The sequence below is a fragment of the Sycon ciliatum genome, chromosome 2 (genome assembly GCF_964019385.1).
Source record: "Sycon ciliatum chromosome 2, ocSycCili1.1, whole genome shotgun sequence".
NCBI classification, from domain to species: Eukaryota; Metazoa; Porifera; class Calcarea; order Leucosolenida; family Sycettidae; genus Sycon; species Sycon ciliatum.
Genome location: NC_088644.1, coordinates 2,249,530 through 2,262,071, shown reverse-complemented (window position 1 = coordinate 2,262,071; position 12,542 = coordinate 2,249,530). Strand labels below are relative to the sequence as shown.

Genomic DNA, 12,542 nt, shown 5'->3' with positions numbered 1-12,542 from the left:
GAGCATTTCGATGTTGCATGTCGCAGAGCAAATATTTCAAGTGTGCTCCTGGCTAACGAACTTTCAGCAGCCCATAATCCGCGACATTACCCATACTTCTTGACTTCCACTTCAAGAAGACTTTAGTGTTCTCTCTTTTAGTCACGTAGGTTTATGCATTCACTCTATCTCTTATCCAACATCAATTTAAGACTCAAACTGGCAACGTTTCACCGACACTAGCTGACCATCATCATCACAGAATATGAATTTGTTCCAATAAATACTGCGTGAATGTGAAAAAGATTGTTACATATATTCTACCAGAAATACAAGTTCTATCAATCAACCAAGTAGTCCACTTATCTCAATCTGTGCATTCAGAGATGATTTATTCCACTAATAATCTAACATCAGTCCGAAGATATTATTCAAAAATGTCTTGTAAGTCAATGTTTTACTATGATGACAGACCATTTTGATCTCTACCAACCCTCCAGAAAATTTGATTGAAGTCTGGGCAGGAACTCCAAAGTTATGCTGGTTTTACTGTCGGTCGCCGTGAAGACCAAAGGGCCACACTTAATTAAGTGACATGCATGTACATATGCACAGTTCTAGTATCCATGTTAGGATAGTATGTACATATGCACAGTTCTAGTATCCATGTTAGGATAGTATGTACATATGCACAGTTCTAGTATCCATGTTAGGATAGTATGTACATATGCACAGTTCTAGTATCCATGCTAGGATAGTATACATGTACAAGCAGTCCAGTACCGGTACTATGAACATACCTGGTGATACTTCTTCCGGGCGGTGTACAGGTCAGCGTTAGCTTCAAAGCGATTCTAAAACAAACAACACAGAGAGTGAGATAGATAGAGAGATAGATAGATAGGGAGAGAGAGATAGAGATAGATAGATAGAGATAGAGAGAGAGAGAGAGAGAGAGAGAGAGAGAGAGAGAGAGAGAGAGAGAGAGAGAGAGAGAGAGAGAGAGAGAGAGAGAGAGAGAGAGAGAGAGAGAGGGAGAGAGAGAGTGAGAGAGAGAGAAAGAGAGCAAGGCCAAGCGAGCACAAAGTGAAAAGTAGGCTATTTCAGTTTAACCCTTTAGAGTTTCACACATACATGAACCGGTCGAAAACGACCGATTTGACTGACGTACTTAGAACTATGCGGGATTTATTTTATTTTTATATATTCCAAGCAATACATGGCTGGGGTAGCCAATGACCACTTTGCGTGGCGATTGCAGGGTTTTTATAGCCAACCACAGATAACAAGGAAAAGAGTAAGAAGTCAGAAAGAAAAGGAAAAGAAGAAAGAAGCAAATATGGACTGAAATAGTGGTCTACTGGTAAAGCATTCGTACTCGCTGGTGCTTCGAAGCTGCCCCGATGGCCAAGTCTGTCTGACACCTCCGCGTTTCGCTTGAGTGCACACATGGCACGGGTTTACATTTTGATTTTTTTGTACTGGGCCACAGGAAGTGTTCGAAAGCTTCCGCCATGGCGCACAAGAATTTATCTGTTGACGAAGCGCTTGCTGGATCCGCCGTGCACGATAAAGACTCTGATGGCGAGTCGTCAGGTGGCCTGCCATCAAGCGAAGAGCTAGACGATGCTCTCATCTACGACCATCCAGTTGAAGATTTGGTCTCTGACGGCAGCGCTGATGATGGCGGAGAAGAAGCTTCAGAAGAACCGCTTTCAGCTGGGTTGTCACGCTCCTCAGCTGACACGAATGACACATCAGCTGATTCAAGTGAAGAGGACGAGGCGCGCCCGCGACGCGAGAGCAGAGCTCCCACACGGCAGAGAGGACGAACTCGAGCTCCGCGTGCTCCTCGTGGCGGAGTTGGCACAGCAGGCGATGGACGTGGAAGAGTTGTACGCGGAGGTGCCGTAACCGCTCCTGTGCAGGACGAAGACAATGTCGGCGACTGGGATAGTGATGATGAGTGTCCTGACCAGCCTGAGTTTCGTCCTGCCCGTGAACCTGGCTGCCATTTCCCAGCTGATTTTGCGCCTGTGAAGGAGTTGGATTTCTTTCAACTTGTTTTCACACTTGGCATTGTTCAAGCTATTGTGGAGTTCACTAATGATAATGCTGGTATCCACATCCTGGAAAAACCGTCCTATCAAGATGACATTGGCGCTTGGAAGCCCACGGACACAGCGGAAATTTATGCTCTACTTGGCCTGACAATTTACATGGGTATTGCTCGACTGCCACATTTATCTCACTACTGGAGCACATCTACTCTCTTTCATGGGCTATGGGCACGGCATATGATCCCGACCTTTATTCGCTACAAAGCTCTGCTGTGTTTCCTCCACATTGTCGACCCTACTACTGAGGATGCGGCTGACAAGCTACGCGGAAAGTCCGCTTGGTGAATGATCATTTCCAGCAGAAGAGCCGGGAACCTTTTCAGCCTTTCCAAAGTATTGCGATCGATGAACGGATGGTCAAGTCAAAAGCACGCTTCGCATTCAAGCAGTACATCTCAACCAAGCCTGTTCGCTTTGGTTTCAAAGTGTTTGCCCTTTGCGACAGTGCCCTGCACTATCTTTATAACTTCAAAATCTACACTGGCCGTGAACATGCCGGCCAAATGGAGCATGGCTTGGCACACAATATTGTTACAGAACTCCTTCCACCTCTGTCCGGCCAGGGATATAAGTTATACACTTCTCCCGGCGAGTCACCTGTTCTCTGACCTCTTTGAAAATCACAAAACTGCTGCTGCTGGAACCTGTCAGGTCAATCAACGGGGCTTCCCTGCTGTCCTCAAAAATACGAAAACGTTTCAGCATAGAGCTGAAAGAGGGAAAATGCGGTTTGTACGCGGTGGAGACCTCCTTCACCAACAATGGATGGACAAACGTCCGGTGACAGTCATATCCACTATGCACAGCGCTGCTGACTATGTCAATGTTACAAGGAAGGTGAAAGAAAATAACATCTTGCGTGACCTGGAATTGAAGACGCCAAAATTGATACACGACTACAATTTCGCTATGGGTGGAGTGGACCTGTTGGACCAGCACGTAGCGACGTACAGGGCTCTACGGAAAACATGCAAGTACTGGAAGACTCCATTTTTTGGCTTTGTGGATGTAGCTGTGGTGAATTCATGGGTTCTCTTTCAGCAGTGGGCGGCTAGAAACCCAGGCGTCATCAAAATGCCGAAGGATTACAGTCAGCTTGACTTCCGTCCTGCAGTTATCCAGCAGCTTGTGAGTATCACTGACAAGACCAAGGCGCCCCTTCGAAAGCCCGGACCATCGACCAGCACGGTCAAGTCTCCAAAGAAGCACCATGGCATTCTCAGCACTGGTAAAAGGCGGGATTACTCATACTTCCGAGGTGCTGGAAGGAAAAGCGCAAAGAGTGTTTATGTCTGTTCCGTCTGCACAAATCGGAAAGGCAATCCGAAGCACTACTTCATCAAGAAGAAGCAGAATTGCTTCCAGGCCCACCTGGACGACCTGTAGATTGTGCAGAGTGCATCAGAGAGTAGAACAAACGGATTATCCCCATCAGGCTAACCATTAGTTGACTGAGATGTTCAGAATACTGCATTTTTTGCTATCATCAAAATTTATTTGATTGCCATTCCATACATAATCGCTCTTTTTCAGTGCAGTTGTTTTTATCTGATGCAGTGTTCTTATAGCTTTCGGAAAAACAAAACTTGTATGTACATGATATCAACAGGTAACGTGGTGTATTATATCTCCCGTGGCATATGCATTTCGTATACTAAAAAGTCAAAACCTTTTAAAGGATTAAAAACATGTTGTACCGAAGGATACACTCAATGTACTGAGAGTGCTCAATACCACGAAGGCAGGGTGTAATACACAGCTCAATACCACGGAGGCAGGGCGTAATATACAGAACAACAAAGGGCCAGGTTGATTTGTCGCTCTGTGAGTTTCACCAAGTGCATAGCACCACACCAAGGACCACACCTCTATTTCTCCTGGCATAAATACCGGCATGGCCACAAGCATCCTTATGTTGCCTGATGATTGCATATTACGCATGAATCCCAGAGTAGCAGCAACCTAGCCTAGCCCTGTGTTGTGTGTAAAAACATGTTCAAATAGAACAATTATTATTTGCACATGTACATGAACATATGGGCTTTAGCACAAGTTTTACGATAAGAGTGGTTGCAGTACACAGTGGGTGAGCAATGTATGGAAGATGGGGGACCTAACAGTTGTTGAAATGACAGGTGGCAAGAGCAAAGCAGTATTGTGCATCATGCATCACAAGCATGACAGAGTTCTCCTGACCCCCGCAGTCCCTGTTCTCCTGACCGCAGTCCCTGTTCTCCTGACCGCAGTCCCTGTTCTCCTGACCGCAGTCCCTGTTCTCCTGACCGCAGTCCCTGTTCTCCTGACCGCAGTCCCTGTTCTCCTGACCGCAGTCCCTGTTCTCCTGACCGCAGTCCCTGTTCTCCTGACCGCAGTCCACTACTACAGGTTGTAGATTGCAATGGTGTATGGAACTCTACTTGGACATAGCCTGAGGGTAACACGTACAAATCAGTCTTTGAAGCGAAAAAGACTCACAACTGTGTTAAAAAACCAATCTTCCTTTCTTTTATTTCCTCATGGTATCTTCTACACAGTTCCTGACTTGCATACAGGAACAGTTTGACTGAAGACGTATCCGACCCTGATGGGGCAGGGATGATTGGAGCTTGCCCCCATACACCTAAGACCTGTGTCAAGAGACACACAGGATGTATGCTATGATAACCACTGCTTGGCAGTGCCTTTCTTTACGTACAAGTAACCTCGAGGATTACTAATCACAAGACCAACAAGAGCTGGTCATGATCATTGAGCCTATAACCCTGTACCTTTTCCGTCTCCTTCTTCTTGGACACACGGCTGTATCGACTCATTGCATTCTCATGATCTGAAACAACACCGGGCAGCATTGACAACAGCACAAATATCCAGTGGCGTAGCTGGTCCGCCTTTTAGGGGAGTGCACTGTGGAAATACGCTTGAAGCAGTCTGAGCATCGGGTTTGCACGTGGATTTCAGTGTATAAGATTACAGATATTCAGCCACAGCTAGCTACACTACAAGTGGACTGTGTGTATCGATTCAGGCTTCACAGCAGACACTGAACTGCAATTCCCGGGCCATTTGGTCCCACACCGTGCACAAGCTGAATGAAAAAGGGTTGGGGGAGGGGATAAGCCCCCCCCCCCCCCCCGTGCCTCTCATGGGTTATGCCACGGCCCGGATGTCTGCATTATCTATACACTGCAGTAGTTTCACCAGAGCGTTACCAACGGTAAGTTTGAACAACACTGTGTGATGCGAAAACATCAAATTTGAACGTGTGGCACGCATGTTACCTTGAACGGCTCCAGAATAAGTTTCCTTGGTCTTCTCCACATCTGAGCAAGGCATAGAATGGCATCACACCAGTGAAACAATCTTCTACCAACTACATACCACAGGCAATGTGATGAACTAGATGATCCCCAAGTTTTCTTGAGACTTGAATCAGCACACTCCCATTTATACTGTCGTTATCAGCAAAACCCAGAGTGAAGGATCCATCATGAGAAAGGAGTAAGACGTGCTTGATGTCTTAATGCTGTGGGTTGGTGTCAGCATGGTGTGAGCGTGCTCAATGTGCTGCGGTCTCTGAGTCCTACATGTGTGAGTTACACTGAAAGTAATTATTATGTACACGTCCAGGTTTTCCCACCACCCAACATCAACTGTCACATGCATGAACTGAGCAAGTGCATAGCCCAGTGAAATAAGAGATCTTTGTTGAAGACGTTTATCATATTGGGTACCAATACCACTTGCTCCACCGGCAATGGACTAATCTCCAAAAACTGAAACTCTCAATACTCTCAACAAAGTGCTTGCACTGTGAGTCTACAGCACAAGGCGGTGGTCAAATTTCAAATCTAATAGTGACGTACTGATGAGCTCTTCCTGGAAGAACGTGTTCAAAGGCTGCATCACGGCTTCTTGAATCTGTATGTGCAACATGTCTTGCCACGACTGCAGCTAAATAAGAAAAATGACACACCAGCAGGCAAGGAAATAATAGTAGTTCAACTAAGCATTATAAAGCCATGAGTAAAATTGAGTGCGCACTCATTATAAGATCATGTACTCGATTATGAGCATTATAAGCAAAAACAATACACGTATGCCGGTATACTGCATGGATTGCTAGCATACACTGTATTCCTTCAACCGAGGGTTATTTTCTACTCTCGACATCTTCTTACCTCGTCAGTTGAGCTTGAGTAGACTGAGACCGAAGATTAAGCCCAAAGAGCGCCACTTATATAGTACCCTCCAGCTACAAACTTCCTCAGCGTACTCGAACTCAACTGATGAGGGGTGAATTCCCCGAAACGCTGTGTATTGAAAAAGGGAGTGGCGCTTTCTTGGACGTTTGCCGAGTCGATGGTTCGGGGGACTTCTCGTGTGCTCCGGATGGCAGTCGTGAGTCAGTCAAGTGTCAAGTCAAGTCGACGGAAAAGCACGAGCTCCAATGTGGAGAGCAAACCCTTTCCTAACAAATCATCGCCGAAGTCGCCATCACTATTTCGATCTTCATACCGTTTGCATTTTTTGCACTGTTTAGGATAGTTTTCCAAGGTTGGCCATCACCCTTCATTTCACATTCACTTGTTATCGGCAGTCGTTTCACAAACCAGGACATGTTGAATAAATACATACTGATCCAGATACGGGCTGGCGATATGAGCGAGTGGAGTACTAAACAAGGTGGGTTTCACTCCTGGGCTAGCCTATCCAGTCTCCCTTGGGGCAGGGTAAAATGTGACATGTTGGCATAATTAATGGCACTGCTGGTCCCTGCTGCTGTGTCTGGGGTCAGCAAGTAACAGCTGAGATGGCATAAACCATGGATCAGGCAGAACTACCTATTACTTTGTCACTATGGCGCTAAAGTCTCATGCCGTCTCCCTGGATGCTACAAATCTCCGGTGTACACGGCGCAAACGTGCATAAAATAGCAGTTTAAGAGAAGGAGGATGGAGTTGTAGTAGTGGAATACTGACGGATGCAGTACTTTTGAAAGAAAAAAAACATCTGATAGGTGTTAGGCCAGTACCTGCTGCATGCTTTCACCAAGCTGATCCAGGGCAGTGCCAAGGAATGGATTCTTCTGTGCAAATACCTGGATAACGCAACCAAATACCGGGGCACACAGACAGACAGACAGATAGACACACAGACAAGCAATCCAGGAAAGGCTTGATATCCAACCAAAGATGTACCAGCAAAGGCAAAAAAGCCCAGTCAAAGAGATTAAACTGCCGGAGACAGACAGACAGACAGACAAACAGACATACAGACAAATAGACTAACATACAGACGCAAGCTGGAGCCTGCGAGAAATCAGATCCAGCAGATATGTAGTAGTATCAGGTCACGTTGCCACTAAACACACCATTGGACCATTGGACGCCCATCGCCGGAGGCGATGATAGCGATGCTACAGCAGAAGCCATAGCAACTTGTGCTGGGATTGCACCATTCACCAGCTTGCAAGGCTGAAGAATTGGCCGCCACTATTCAGCCTGGTCTACACCACACAGCTATGAAGTGGCTTTTTCTGGCCAGTGAATCCCTACTTTTTGGTCTTTTTTATTTTTTTCCCGCACACACATCACACCACATACTCCGGCATGCACTGGCTGTTGGTAACCACCCAGGAGAATGAAAGAAAAGTCAGGAAGAGGCTGAGAAAGAGAAGAAAGACGTGTGTGACCATAATCGTCGGGAATCGAACCCGCAACCTATCGATTGGAAATCGCTGCACATACCACTGCACCATATGGGACACACTAAACACACACACACGCGCATACAAACAGACATCTAAAATGTACTGATAATTGATGTCCTGCATAGCTAATTCACTGCCATCATGATCACCGCACACAGCACAATCTACTCACCAAGTTCTTGCCCTCGCTAAGATGGTTGGCCAGATTGCCGGTAGCTTTGGTCATCTGCGCCTGTCAGTTAGACAGAATAATGCAGAGAAGACTATATTGTCCGAGTATCAAACAACACAGCAGACATTATTAAAGAGAGTGGACCAGTAGTACATCATCAGGAAAGCACTGTCAGTACAATGAATGTTTGGAAGTATTTCCATTTAGCTTACCTGTAGGTCGGCCACAATTCTGCAGTTTGTAAGCAATGTGACTGTGAAGTCATGGAGAGCTAGTGTCCCCTGTTCAAACTCACTGATGAGAGCCCGTGTCTGAGTAAAAAGAGAGAGAGATAGATAGAGAGAGAGAGAGAGAGAGAGAGAGAGAGAGAGAGAGAGAGAGAGAGAGAGAGAGAGAAGAGGAAGAAAAGAAAACCCGTTGCCATCTAATCCAAGTAATCAAAAGCCAAAGTTGATTTCTGCCAATCACCTCCAGCCACCATGGTGCCTTGGAAGTAGTCCAGGTTATTCACAGTTATCCCTTGCCGTCACCAACTACACGATCAACACTTTTATTTGAACCAGTAAATTTAGTATTTACCACTGGAGACTGTAGGCGCACTTGTGATTTTGCCTGAATCGGGTACAACACAGCCTCCATGACATTTCACCTTCTAGCAGGGCAGACGTGGACAATCTTGACCAACCTTTTTTTTTTTCCAGACCAAGCAAATTGCCTGTTTTCGACCCCTGGTAGCATTCCATATTTTTGGAAACAAGCACCAGTCTTTTATTACCGCCTGTCTGAAATACTAGTAGTAGTACGTGCCACATCATTTCAGCGCTTTTGTGTGGATTTTTTCAAAATGCCGAAACGGAACGAAACGGAAACGCACTTCAAAGTGTTTTTTTCGCTCTCGTGTAAACAGTGACAACGATTGGAAACAGGGAGCGAGGTCAGGAGTAGCATTCTTGTCGCTGGTATAAGTTGTTCTGCTCTTGTCAAACTGTACTCAGCAGGCGACAACACTGCTCTTCTAGCCTGGCTAGGACTGTGCAGCATGTACCCACTCTCGCCTGACTTTGCCCATTTCCGGTTTTCGTGTAAACATTGCAAAACTTTTAACTCGGATGCTGAGCCAAAGTAATGATGGATGAGAAGAGATGACAAAATAGGTGTCAGGTCGGTGAATGTCTCAGCACTCCTTGTCAGTTTTGTGCCATTTCGTCACACTCTCTGACTGTACATGATCTAGTTATGTTGGTGGACAGTTAGTCATAACTCGTACCATTTTGTCCTCTCTTTTTATCCATTGCAAAAATTTGACATTCTCGTGTAAACGGTTTGAAAACAATTCGAGGGTCGAGCGTTTTTGTTCCATTTCGTTTTGTCTCCGTGTAAACGCAGCCCTTGGCCTCACTGGATAATCCATACCCTGCGTGGTCCGAGCTTCGTTAGTATGGAATGGATTTGCGGATCTGTTCCTCGGACTCATGATTCCCTCCATACCCAGGAAGGCCCTTGATATTCCGCACAAACAAACATCGTCCACTGAGGGGGGGGGGGGGGGACTTAAACCACAAATCAACCGACAATGTGCTGTACCTGTGCATGCATGCTATTTGCGTAGTCCAGCATAGGAAGCTGCGTTTCATTGGGGAGGGGGGGGGGGAGCACGTGCTGTGCGTGCTTTACTTCTAATCAAGCAGGTGATTACACAGCTTTTATAATAAATGACATTGATGTGCATGATGTTCCAATTGATCAAAATAGGGATCATAAAATGGGTCCGGAATCATTTCCCAGAGATTTTCAGAGCCACTTGAAAGGTTACATTTTTCATTCGATGGCTAGCTGTTCATTATTTGTGACAGTGCTGCTTCATTTTGGGGGTCATAAATGCAATCACGTGAAAACATTTAGGAAACAAATACTACTAGTATCGGTACTGTCAGAAGAAAAGGGCGCTAGCTAGATATTGATTGCTGTACCTTGGGCGTATCTTCCAATGCATCATTGAGATGGATACGCTTAGATCCGTGCCCCGTTGACATGGCTAGCAGTGTTCCTGGGTTGTCCGGTCGGGGAATCGGCGAATGGAAACTCCTAAAATATTCTGAATGTCGCGCTAGGTCTAGGACTGGGTGCTGTGCTGCACCTGGCAAAACTAAAACCTCCGGTGACGCACTTTCTAACTGTTACTCGCGATCATTTGTGTAGGTCATACAAGACGCAGCGGCGCTGCTCTTTACGACTGCATCGTCTTACTACCGCCAGGAGAGTTCAGCACAGAAACCAGCACTACAGACAGTGCGTCCGTAGCTCAAGGAGGACAGCACCAGAGTGACTTCAAACGATCATCTCATGTAACTGTTGAGTTGTTCACGCTCCGTACATGCACCAGGCAACGCTGCAGCGGACAACAAGTACACAGCAACAACAACTTTTTTACATGACATAAAAATAATTATAATTATTTTTCACGCATTTTTTTAAGCCTGTGCATGAGTCATGACTCAGGACATCGACTGAGTCTGTGCAAAGCATGCATGCTGTAGTGTAGATCTACAGTCTGTTTCAAAAAGATTAGCAATCAAGTTTAGGTCTTAAAAAGTATGAAGATAAGGGAAATCTTGACAACAAAGTACATAAAACGGCTTGTTAGGGCACGGCAAATTGTTCTGTGAAGGTTTCGGAAAAATTGGACCAACCGTTAAGGAGTTAGTATTTCGGCCAGGTTTCTGGCCTTTTCCCATGGTTTATAATTTGCCCTGGAAGCCAGTATCGATTTGTTATCAAAACCCACGATTTATCCCTTCCTTTTTGGCCTAGTGGTTATGAATGCTGTCTGCTGACCATGAAGTTGTGAGTTCAAATCCCAACAAATCTTCAAGTCAAACATTTTTTCTTCAATTTTTTCATTGTTTTGGTACAAGACAAAGAAGGTGGCTGCGCCATGGCCAAGCGACTTGTTGGAGCTCGCGTTTCCTGCCGAACTGACTGACACTTGAATGACTGGCTCACGCCATGTGAAGTTGTGAACACACACAACACTGAAACCGTGTGAGTGAACACGGAAGTCATTGCGCTGTAGCTACGTGTTGTTGAATAAACCGGCACATCGCGATCGATCGATTTCTGTTTGAGAATTATTTTAGTATTTGAAGATCGCCAATTTATTTGAATTTAGGAGTCAACGCCGTCTTCTATCAGCTTTCACAGGCGTCTGCTATCTCAAAATGTCGTCGAAGTCACACGGATAACTTTGCCACTTCAAGGCCTTGGGAATGAGTCTGTGTCGATGCCGTTTTCGTCACATCGTGAGAGTAAATTGCATCCGCGGCAGCTCAAAGAATCTATTTGGTCACAAAACGGACGCATCCCGCTCGTCAAAATTTACCACACTTTCGACATGTCCTCTCTGACTCCACATCGATGCGAGGAAGATCGTCAGTGAGTTGTCATTTTTCATGCTTTCGCGCGGAATATTTCTTCGAGTTCACAGTGAGTTTTTCCAGGCAGCGCTCGAGCGCTCATACGGTAAGACAGCAAACTCCCCGGGCGATCACCAGGATTGCTAATCTTTTTGAAACTGACTATAGTCTACGGAGCTGTGTAGATTATGCCATCTAATCGTGTTGTTTTTTTTTTTTTTTTTTTTTTAGGAAATTAGAGGCCACATGCCACCTACTGCTCTTTTCTCTCCGAAACTCAACACTTGCAAGCCAGATATGAAAGAAAGAATAATTTCCTAAAAAGTTTGAAATTCTCCGTGAAGTCCAAAATTTGAAATTGCAATTTGTATTTGCTCGCAGTGGACATAGTTTGATGCGCTCCCCATGATATCAAGCGAATGGCCGAGGGCCCTCTTGATTGGTGTGAGTTGCCAGCATGATGCAAGCCAGATATGAATTGATCGAAGAAGGATAGATTTACCATCACTGTGGATAAGAGTCATACTGTAGCTCAGTTGGTTAGAGCATTGCTCGCGAATAGCAAGGTCCCTGGTTCGAGTCCCGGTGGTGTGACTGATGATTTTTTCTTTCTTTCATATCTGGCTTGCAAGTGTTGAGTTTCGGAGAGAAAAGAGCAGTAGGTGGCATGTGGCCTCTAATTTCCTAAAAAGTTTGAAATTCTCCGTGAAGTCCAAAATTTGAAATTGAAAATTTGTATTTGCTCGCAGTGGACATAGTTTGATGCGCTCCCCATGATATCAAGCGAATGGCCGAGGGCCCTCTTGATTGGTGTGAGTTGCCAGCATGATGCAAGCCAGATATGAATTGATCGAAGAAGGATAGATTTACCATCACTGTGGATAAGAGTCATACTGTAGCTCAGTTGGTTAGAGCATTGCTCGCGAATAGCAAGGTCCCTGGTTCGAGTCCCGGTGGTGTGACTGATGATTTTTTCTTTCTTTCATATCTGGCTTGCAAGTGTTGAGTTTCGGAGAGAAAAGAGCAGTAGGTGGCATGTGGCCTCTAATTTCCTAAAAAGTTTGAAATTCTCCGTGAAGTCCAAAATTTGAAATTGTAATCGTGTTGTTGGTGTAACAAAATCAAAGGTTTGTAGACCTACCAGTACC

General features: G+C 45.4%; 1 protein-coding gene across 1 annotated transcript in view; it reads right to left on the bottom strand.

The window, feature by feature from the left end:
• Positions 1-12,542, bottom strand: part of LOC135808224 (DCC-interacting protein 13-alpha-like) — a 50,645-nt gene that overhangs the window by 36,453 nt on the left and 1,650 nt on the right. The window contains exons 2-9 of the mRNA XM_065321382.1: positions 9,952-10,370; positions 8,194-8,292; positions 7,982-8,041; positions 7,132-7,197; positions 5,963-6,050; positions 5,378-5,419; positions 4,868-4,926; positions 780-833 (exon numbers count right to left, since the gene is read on the bottom strand). Coding sequence (XP_065177454.1) covers positions 780-833; positions 4,868-4,926; positions 5,378-5,419; positions 5,963-6,050; positions 7,132-7,197; positions 7,982-8,041; positions 8,194-8,292; positions 9,952-10,014 — 531 coding nt within the window. The 5' untranslated portion in view covers positions 10,015-10,370. The remainder of the gene's footprint in view (positions 1-779; positions 834-4,867; positions 4,927-5,377; positions 5,420-5,962; positions 6,051-7,131; positions 7,198-7,981; positions 8,042-8,193; positions 8,293-9,951; positions 10,371-12,542) is intronic.